At 42.7% G+C, this 10,807-nt stretch overlaps 3 protein-coding genes across 8 annotated transcripts in view; 2 read left to right on the top strand and 1 right to left on the bottom strand.

The window, feature by feature from the left end:
* Positions 1-2,590, bottom strand: part of LOC128890712 (sodium/potassium/calcium exchanger Nckx30C) — a 176,222-nt gene extending 173,632 nt beyond the window's left edge. For all 6 annotated transcript variants that reach the window (XM_054149463.1, XM_054149462.1, XM_054149460.1 and 3 more), the window contains exon 1: positions 2,580-2,590. The gene's annotated coding sequence lies outside the window, so the exon portion shown is untranslated. The remainder of the gene's footprint in view (positions 1-2,579) is intronic.
* Positions 1-5,149, top strand: part of LOC128890708 (chondroitin sulfate proteoglycan 4) — a 61,718-nt gene extending 56,569 nt beyond the window's left edge. The window contains exon 15 of the mRNA XM_054149449.1: positions 28-5,149. Coding sequence (XP_054005424.1) covers positions 28-2,007 — 1,980 coding nt within the window. The 3' untranslated portion in view covers positions 2,008-5,149. The remainder of the gene's footprint in view (positions 1-27) is intronic.
* A 1,722-nt stretch (positions 5,150-6,871) lies between these two features.
* On the top strand, positions 6,872-10,610 carry LOC128891421 (neutral alpha-glucosidase AB). The gene is made up of 5 exons (XM_054150884.1): positions 6,872-6,984; positions 7,463-7,558; positions 7,632-8,039; positions 8,125-10,259; positions 10,348-10,610. Exons 1-5 carry the CDS (start codon positions 6,890-6,892, stop codon positions 10,458-10,460), a joined length of 2,847 nt encoding a protein of 948 aa, XP_054006859.1. The 5' UTR covers positions 6,872-6,889; the 3' UTR covers positions 10,461-10,610.
* The last annotated feature ends 197 nt before the right edge of the window (positions 10,611-10,807 follow it).

Genomic DNA, 10,807 nt, shown 5'->3' on the forward strand with positions numbered 1-10,807 from the left:
TGATTTTAACGAACGTTCCATTCGCAGGTGTTTCAGATAGACATCTCCGTGTCCAGTGGCGGTCTTGACAGGTACATCTCCGCGAAGAACGTGAGAGTCGAGGAAGGAGGCTCCGCTCAAGTGATCATGAACATCAGTGGAATCGTGTCGTTCCTCCAAACCCACGCTGGCATCGAGAACCCGGCCGTGCTCTCGAGACTGGTCAGCCAACCCAGTCACGGTCACGTAATGATCGTTCCAGACTTGAACGTGACCACGTTCTCTCAGCCTCAGATCGAGGGTGGAAAGATCGCGTATTACCACGATCACTCGGATACTTTGGAAGATCGTATCTACTTCTCCCTTTACCTGACGCCTGGTCATATCCTCCTGTGCAACACCAGCGTGTCGGTGATCGTCGAGCCTGTAAACGACGAGCCATTCAAGCTGACCACGAAGGATCCGTCCATCACGGTGGTGCAGAATCAGAATCAAACGATAGCGAGGGAAAATCTGTTGACGAACGACCCTGACACTCCACCGGAAGAGATAGTGTACGACGTGATATCGGGGCCTACTTACGGCCGTCTGTTACTGCTGCCCTTCAACGAGAACATCTCGGAGGTGCGTCAAGTGAACAAGTTCACTCAGCACGACGTCGACTCGAACCGACTGGTATACGAGCACAACGGACCCCTTCAGACAGCCTCGTTCTACTTCCGCGTATGGGACGGTCGTTTCAACCCGACGTACAAGGTCTTCAACGTCTACGTTTTACCGATCAGGTTGAACGTCACCGTTCCCGGGCCGGTGAACTTGCAGCAAGGCTCGAACGTCGCACTGATATCCGAGAGCACCGTGAATCTCGACACGAACGCCAGACAGGACCTGGTAGTCTACGAAATCACTAGCAAGCCAAAGTACGGTGTGCTGTACGTGAGGGACGGGGCGTCCGCCAGTTTCAAGCAGACCGACCTGTTGTCCAAGAGCGTGATGTTCATGCAAACGGACATGACCGTGTCGAACGACAGCCTCGAGCTCACCGCCCGGTTGAGCGGGTTCGAGCAAAAGCACATAAGAATCGAGATCAGAGTGGTGCCGCTGATGATCATGAATCCCATGATCGCTTTAGCCGGGGAGAAGACTCGAATAACTCTGAAGCACATGGACGCCACCCCGCTGGCGAAGCTGACCAACAGCAACCCCGTGTACACCGTCGCCAGGAAACCAAGGTTCGGTAGGGTGAAGAGGATCATCAGAAGCTCGTCGTCGTCTGGCGAGAAACGGGGAACCAGGGAGAAGGAGGTGGTCAGGTTCTCCCATCAGGAAGTGGTTTCAGGTGTGATCTACATGGTGTGCAAAAAAATTTCGACGTTGGAGTACGAAGGCGTCGTCGACAGTTTCGCGTTCGTCCTGGCTGCCTCGATCTTCCAGCCAGCCGTGGGCGAATTCGAGTTCCGCGTGAAACTGGACATGGACGAGAACAACACCACTTTGGGGGGCCCGATGGACCCCGTGGGTCACGAGGGTGAAATGGCGATCGCGCCGAACATGAGCAACGACTACTTGCCACTTCTCGGTATGCTTCTCGGCGTGTTCCTGCTCGGGGTGCTCGTGATCGTCACCATCAGGTGCAGGCACAACAGGTACAAGCACGCCGAGGAGGAGAAACCGGAAACCACGCCAGCGGTAGGCGTGATGCCTCTTCCTAGACCACCCGATCACTTGATGCCAGCGACACCCCATTTGAAACGCTTCGCGAACGATCACAACAGCGTGGCCGCTAGTACACCGTTGCCCGTGTTACCTACGATGACGTCGACCCTACCTCAATGCAAAGTGATACCTCTGAGCCCTCTGGAAAGCATCACGGGCTCGGAAGTGGACGTTTCGGCCAGGTATCCTTACGGCGTCGCGGACGGCGACGAATGGAGCAGCTTCGACACGTCGGCGGATCTACCCTGCCAGTCAGCCACCGCCCAGAGGGCCAACAATCCCATGCTGAGAAGAAATCAATACTGGGTCTAGCAGAAGGAAGGCTGTTCGCGTTTCACGCGAATCAAGCCGTAACACATACTCCAATTCTGAAAGACTGTACTTTTATTACGAACTACTTCGAGACTGGTCGTCGATCGCTATGGTTCTAATGTGCCTAATGAGCAGTGGACTCTGCGAACGCGAGGGTATACCAAAAACCCCTCGAGTTTATAACGGAACCTTGACGGAAACTCTTTCTCCCGGCGCGCCGTGTGCTGATACGGACACCTTTACATAAAATGTGCCAAACATTTTATACTACTCGCGAGGTATCGTCGAGATCGAACGCTGTCGAGTCGAGGATCGGAGTTTCCATCAAATCTCTTCGTTTTCTTTCTTTTTGTACGTCATAGACTCCGCCTGGAACACTAACTACACACACGCATGAAATTAATAATAACATACGTACAGCGAGAAGCGTAACCGAACCAATAATAGAACGTTTCGTAAAAACGATCGTTTATCGTCGTACGCCGGAGGTGATAATAGAAATAAACGTAACTAATGTACCCGCTAGCGATCGTCGTTATTTAATATTTCTAGAGATCTTTCGAATGTAAAACAGCGTTGATACGTATCGATATACTTTCTATAAAATTGAAATAAATTTATATCTATGTACATACATAAGTTTGTTATTTCTTACATTGTTCTTCGTAACTCGATGTGCAGTAAACCGAATGCTGTAGCTCTATTAAAAAATTCACGCGTAAAGAGCTCTCGGGGGATGTAGAAGATTTAGTGGAAATTGTATTATTCCAATTGTTTATTGTTCGCGAAGATAGACGATATTTTCTAAGAAACGTACGGTTATCGGTTCCTGTATGTTCATCGCTGTACGTTTTACGTGATCTATAACGAAGTATATCGCGGTGTCTCGCGACTATAGTCTCGCGTACTATAGTCTCCTCGTGAAATTAGGGGGAACTACAGTCGAAACGAAATCAAAATCACTTTCTCGACCGTGAATCGCGCCATGCGCGTCTCCTACTTACCTGAAGAACCGACAGATGGCGCACGGATGCACCGGTGGTTTGTTTTGTATTTTTATAGCGCTTATAAAGCTACTTTATTCGTCCGCATCTATTTTTCTGATACTTTTTCTTAAAAGAGACCTCTTTTTCCTTTACCATCTTATTTTTTCCATTACTTATCTCACGCCACAGGCTTTCGATACTTTTTATATTTAGCCATACCTCGAAAAACTGGGCCGGACGTCCGGAATTCGAACCCGTGATAATCCGCCCCCGCACGGATGCAGCGATGTCCTTGGCGAACTAGTCTTCGCACTTTAATCAAAAAATTCAATAAATAACCATTTGATCTCGTTCCGACTTTAGTCTCGCTAAATACAAAGGGATACAAAGTCAAAGACTATCGTCGCTATTACGGATCGAATGTGCCTAAAGAGATTACCGAGTCTTGTAAGAGTATTCGCCACGAGGCCTGCACGACGTCGACTTTTACGATATCTTTCCTCTTGGTTAGACGTCGACTTGAAACGATCTTCTGACCACATCGATCGGTATGTTTCCACTCCTTCGGTATTCCATAATGGTACATCTCGCACGATCCAACGATTCATTATAAACGAGGGCCAACGTCATACACGGAGATCGCTTGGGTAACGAAAGTATTCGGACAATGAATTCAATTGCCAAGACGACGATATTCTTTTCTCAAATTCTTGCCAACCTAGAAATACGACAAATATTTTCTTATACCCTGTACATAGTGTATAGATTATCGTTTCTTTTTAATACCGAATAATTTCTTAAGGCATACATCGATCACCGTTACCTTCGATGCAGTAATTTCCAAACTTTCTGAAAGGCGCACCCTTCCTCTCCCTCGTTATTATGTTTACTATCCGTAACACAAAATTTATGTAACATAGATGCATCGCTTTCTCGTACTAAAAACTGAAAGATGGGAACATTTATTGATACAAGAGAAACGTATTCCTGTAGTTTTTAAGCTCCAACGATAAATGTATCGAACTGTATTTTCTTTCCTACCCCTTCTTAGATCACACAGTCTCCCCTCTCGCCAGAAAACGCTGCCCCCGGTTTGGAAAACACTGCTTGAATCTTTACCGAGACGTAACGTTCGCAAACTAATCGAACGAATTCTAGGTCATCGTGAATTATATCGTGGATGCCTCCGCACGAATAACAAGAAGGAACTTGCATCCACGGAGATACAATATCTCTATGGTTGTATCGCGTAGGAACGATTGCAACAATTGAATAAATTAGTAAACGACGAATCGAAACGTACGTCACTGTCCGAGCGTTTCCGTTACTCGCACGAACTCGAGAAGAATGCCGAGAGTGTTTGCAAACAGTATCGGGCGCCAAATACTATACATAGTTACCTAAACATTTGTATAAAGTGACTACAAAGAGAACTGAGTATTTCAGATTTATATACACACATACGTAACACACGAGAACTGTATAGAAATTATCAGCGACTTTTATAATTGCGTAAACGTGGGTGTTTGGTGCATGCGGTACAACAAGGAACACTTCGAGTTTCGCACATATCTTTTTACACCTTTCCCGCGTGTTTCTACTGACTCGCGTCGTACCAGCATCGACCTATCGAATTCTCTTTAAATTTCGACGAGCCCGCCGAACTCTACTGATATGCTACAGTTCAGTGGGCGAGCCTAATCTGCGTTCGTTTCCGTTACGCGATTCTTATCCGTCGGACTGAAAAATTATTCACAAGTCCCAGCGAAGATGTACATAACCGCATGCGTATGCTCGTTCGTGATTTCCGTTGAAGAACTTGAATCGAGGATGCCAAAAATGACTCTGTACGCACTCGTCGAGCTGCGTGCTTCTTTTTCAACATGCTTGTTACGCGCGACGTTGCCTTTCGCTTATCAGAAACCAGAGATGGGCAAAATTCTTCTCCGCGGTTCGTTCACGAGGGAGATAAAAAACGAGGCAAACAGTCCATGTAACTGCGACAGGCCTGGAACGATCTATACAAGTTATCCATTTACAAATAGTAACGATTTAACAAATCTACGTGCGCTATATCAACAAGAGAGAACAAATAAAGTATCCGGCATCGTAACCTCAGAACCAACGAGATCTTCTCCGTGAACGGATAGTAGACACTTTCGAATAGTGAATAAAAAATAAACAATCGTTTACTCGTCAAACAAAAATTAGAATCCGAACTATAGAATTAAACGTTACGCAACGAACGAATGAAAATTTTACTGTTCGAATAGACGTCAGGAATAAACTGCTACAATAATACGTTGGTTTTATTCGTTATTTATTGTTCGAGTAAAATGTTGCCCAGCTCTGTTAGAAACGATCGAATCGACTAACTAGCAGAACGTTCCGAATTTGAAATTTTTTCGCTGTCACGCGCGCGTACAAACTAATCTTGTACGTACTGCGCGAAATTATCCGCTGAGCATTCTTATTGGTAATCCAGCATCGAAGTTTCGAAATTCTGATCCCATTATCGGCGACGCGGTTCGAAGGTCAATTGTTTTTTTTTTTTTTAAAGCCTTTCGAACGAATCGTCTCGAATCAAGCTTCTTTTAGCAAAGACGAATTTTGTTCCCTTCGGGTCGCTCGGGAATCGTCGATCGCCGTACGAAACGTGCGAACAGCGTTCTGCTTAGTTTCTCTTCAGTATTATAATAAATTAGTGTATCGCTGGATTGATCGATAATAAGAATTCGATGCCAACGGTACGTCGTTTCCCGCGCTTGTCGATCCTCTATAGACATTAACGTCACGTCTTCTGAGCCTGCGCAAACTCACAGTGACCTTAATTAACGACGACTTCTTTAAACCCTGGGAACGTATAATTAAGGAAACGCTCTAACGTCGATGTTAATATAGTGATAATAACATTATTATTATATATAAATATACGAAATATGTACACTACTACATAGGAAACACTGTTTCACGAATTCATAGCATATGCATTAATATAATAGCTCTGATCGGTGACGCATTACACTATAGGCAAAAACAAATTTGCCCGAGGATCCAAAAAGTCAAAAGAAATGAAAAATTCCGTTGGAACTCAATTATGGCGAACCGACATAAAATTTCTCAGGCTGATAAGCAGAGTCTAAATTTTATTTCGTCTTTTGCTTCGTGGATGTATAATGCGTCACTGGATTTGATCGCACGATGATGGAGAAGAGAAGATTTTCATCAAAAATTCGTTTATCGATTAATGAATATGCTATATAAACGAACAGTTAGGCTTTTTTACCATCCCCAAAAGTGAACCGATCCGAGTGCCAAACTTCTTATATTGTGTAATATATAGTTATACATATAGGACTGTATTTTCCCTGCCGACTGAACGCATTACTCTTGTAATTCAAATAAACTGAATGTGCGATGTTGTCTAAAAGAGGCGTGCCACCGTCACGTTAACGAACCTATCCGTTATTGTTTTAATCGTGAGTTAATCGGTCTCGTTAGTTGATAACGTTCGTTCAAAAATGGCGGAAACAGGAGGAGCGCAAAAGGTTCAACTCGCATAACTTTGTGATGCCAGTTTTGGCCCCGAGTCGCGCATGTGCGTCTGAAAAAGCTGAGCGCGCAGTGCCGTAGCTATAGGGGACAACGTATGATTCCATAGCAACGGTTGGCGCCAAAACCAGGAAAACTGTTTTTTTAGATATATGAAATGTGTTTCGTCTGTAAAATTATTTCAATCCCTATCCCTGCATTATAATTTATCCGCACAATTAATATTATTCCATGCTAAAAAGTATTTCCAATTTTCATTTATAATTCTATTTTTGTTTGGGGCGACCAAGGCCGCCAATTTTATGGTCGTATTAGATACTCTATTGATACTAAAGGCAGTTCGCATGCGCGACTGGAAGCCGAATCTGGCATCACAGGTAAGAACGCGGTGTAGCAAAAGTTACTTCCAGTTACTTCTCAACATGGCTTCGTACGTGCGGTAAGTTAATTATTTTCGGCCTTTTAACCTTCAAAATATCAAGATAGATATTCTTCGATCGATAATGCTAGAATCACACCACGTTCATTATTAAATAATTTCTATGCATAAAGAATCATAAACGTTACAACTCTCTTTTAATGTTTATGTACTTTTCTAAATTGCAATAATGGTCACGCTGACGTGTCCATGATAACATCATTTTCGATATAAATGATTTTTTCGAAAAGTACGACACGCAGTACTGCCTCGCTCTTATCGATTTGTTTATAACTCCGATATTATTTGTCCAGACTCGTTCGAAGAGTATCTTTATCATTTATCAACAGTATAAAACAAATTGTATTAGACTGACACAATAACATGACTCTTTAATCCTATTCCGCGATCAATCGAGTATAAAATGTAATCAATGTCGACGAAACCAACGTTCTACCTGCAATTGAATATATTAAACACTTGATCATTCGTGTTGCAGGTTGGGATTATTATTATTATTGGTCTGTTCTTCTTTTCTTGTGAATGCAGTTAATAGAGACACATTTAAAACATGCGATCAAAGCAGTTTTTGCAGGTAAACTTTGATTTAATTTCTGTTTTATTTGCATTGTCTGAAACTTAACTAAATTTCTATCTTTTAACATTAGGCGTTGCAGAAAAGTTGAACCAGGGAAATCACCGTATCAACTTCTGGTAGACACGTTTACTCACAACGAATCAACTATAAATATAGACTTATTTAATAAGGACACAGGGGTTCTTTATATATTGCAATTGACTGCATTGAAGAATAATACATTTAGGCTTCATATCAATGAAAAAAATCCGTTACATCCCAGATACGAACCTACAGAAGCCCTTCAGGATCAACCTCAAATATCAGAATTAACTTTGGTCGAAAGAACTAGCGATCATATAACTGTAAAAAATGGAGTAAACAAAGTCATCTTATACCCTACTCCGTTTAAAGTAGATTTATATTCCGAAGATGCGTTAGTTGTGTCTGCGAATGCGAGAGGCCTAATGAGATTCGAACACCATCGCGTAAAACCTAAGTAAGTCTAACCAAAATAATACTATATCGTTATTTTGAATATTCTGTTTCGGGTAAGTAACAAATTTGTTGTTAACGTGTCGTAGGAAACCGGAAGAGGAAAATGCAGAAAACGTGGACGCAACGCACAATAGTCAGTTTCCAGGCGATGGAGCAGAGGATGATCCGGGCGCGTGGGATGAGAATTTCAAAACCCATCACGACTCGAAACCTTTGGGGCCAGAAGCGGTAGCTCTGGATTTCAGCTTCCCTGGAGCAGACCATGCGTACGGTATACCAGAGCACGCCGATTCCTTTGCTTTGAAATCAACAAAACAAATCGACCCGTACAGGCTATACAATTTAGATGTATTCGAATACGAAACGAACAACAGAATGTCCATCTACGGAGCTATACCTGTCCTCTATGCTCATGGCAAAGACAGAACAACCGGCATTTTTTGGCATAACGTAGCAGAAACATGGATCGACATTTTATCGAGTGCAGACAATAACGTCGTCGAGAACATTGTAAACCTCGTATCCGGTTCCGCTAAAAAGTCACAAGTTGACGCCCACTTCATGTCAGAATCTGGCGTGATCGATGTATTCTTCATGCTAGGCCCTAAGCCTTTAGATGTATTTAAACAATACACCGTCTTAACGGGTACAGCACCTCTGCCGCAAATGTTTAGTTTAGGCTATCATCAAAGTCGTTGGAATTATAACGACCAAGACGATGTCATGCAAATAGCGGAAAGTTTCGATGTACACGATATACCTATGGATGTTATGTGGCTGGATATTGAGTACACAGATCAGAAGAAGTATTTTACCTGGGACCCGCGTAAATTTTCGAATCCCATCGAAATGTTACATAACCTAACCGCGAAAGGTAGAAAATTGGTCGTTATCATCGATCCACATATCAAACGTGATACAAATTATTTCATCCACAACGATGCTACCAATATGGGTTACTATGTAAAAACAAGAGACGGAAAGGACTACGAAGGTTGGTGTTGGCCAGGACCGACGTCGTACTTGGACTTCTTTAATCCAAAAGTACGGGAATATTTTATCAGCCAGTATAGCTTAGATAAATTTCCTAGTACAAACGATCTGTACATCTGGAACGACATGAACGAACCGAGCGTATTTAACGGCCCTGAAGTTACCATGCCTAAGGATTTAATCCATCATGGTGGCTGGGAGCACAGACATGTCCATAACATCAATGGACATCTTATGATCATGTGTACATACGAAGCCTTGTTTAAAAGATCGGGAGGTACTTTGCGGCCGTTTATACTAACAAGATCATTCTTTGCCGGATCCCAACGTTACGCAGCCATGTGGACCGGCGATAATATGGCCGAATGGGATCATCTACGGGCAAGCTATCCAATGTGTCTCAGTGTAGCCATTTCCGGTATGTCGTTCTGTGGCGCGGACGTTGCAGGCTTTTTCAAAAATCCAGACACTGAACTCTTCATCAGGTGGAACCAAGCTGGAGCCTGGCTTCCTTTCTTCCGACAACACTCTCATATCGAAAGCAAACGACGCGAACCTTGGACATTTAACGAAGAAACTACTCAAATCGTCAGAGAAACTTTCAGAATGAGATACTCCTATTTGCCGCTATGGTACACGATATTCCGTGATTATGAGGTAAACGGCAACCCAGTTATACGACCCTTATGGGCTCATTATCCAACCGAAACAGAAACATATACGATCGATGATGAAATACTCATCGGAGATTCGATACTTGTGCATCCAGTCTTTCAACCATCCGTCACGGATGTTAACGTATACTTCCCTGGAGAGGGTAAAGTAACTTGGTACGACGTTGACACCATGCAACCGTATCGTCAACCAGGCATAGTTAACGTCCCTGTAACCCTTCACAAAATTCCGGTATTCCAAAGGGGAGGTTCAATTGTTCCACGTAAAATGAGAATACGTCGTAGCACCGTCGCAATGAAGAACGATCCGTACACTTTAGTAGTCATCACAGATTCTAACGGCAAAGCTAACGGCACATTGTACATCGATGACGAAACTAGCTTCGAGTATCGTCATGGAAAATATCTATATCTAAGACTTAATTTCGAAGAAAATAAACTAACCTCAACATTCATAGATAAGTTAGCTTCATATCAAACGGAAAGCTGGTTGGAAAGGGTAGACATAGCAAATCCACCTCAAGGAATAACATCCGCTGTGTTGACTTCGCGCAGTAAGTAACGAAAATTTAATTTAAAGGAAAACGAAAGTTTTTGCTCTATTTATAATATAAATTCTGTTAAAATGTATTTTCTTTTCAGGTTTGGGGAAAGTAACTCTGGAGGCCAAGTACAATCCAAATAATAATATATTAACCGTGCGTAAACCGGGTGTAAATATGGGAGAAGAATGGACTATCGAATTGATCCATTAGAATCACAGTTTTATTCATCATAATCTCAGTAATCATACAGTAGTGCCAGTTTTCTATTATTCGCGTAATTCTTTCAGCCATCTGTGATCAAAAGGGAGATTGTATACTATTGCAGACGAAATACAACGTAGAGATATGATGTAAATGGTATATTTATTACTTTGGCGAGTAAAAAATTACTTCTGTTTAATTACATAGAAGCAATGAAACGCCTTTACACAACATTTGAAGGTTATATTTGTGCATGTCAACTTTAATAAAACATTACGTGTATTAGAAGTTAAAAGCACCGAACATATGTTTCCGAAGAAAATTTAAAATTAATACGTAATATATCGGATCCATTT

This window comes from Hylaeus anthracinus, unplaced genomic scaffold (genome assembly GCF_026225885.1).
Source record: "Hylaeus anthracinus isolate JK02 unplaced genomic scaffold, UHH_iyHylAnth1.0_haploid 12001, whole genome shotgun sequence".
NCBI lineage: Eukaryota > Metazoa > Arthropoda > Insecta > Hymenoptera > Colletidae > Hylaeus > Hylaeus anthracinus.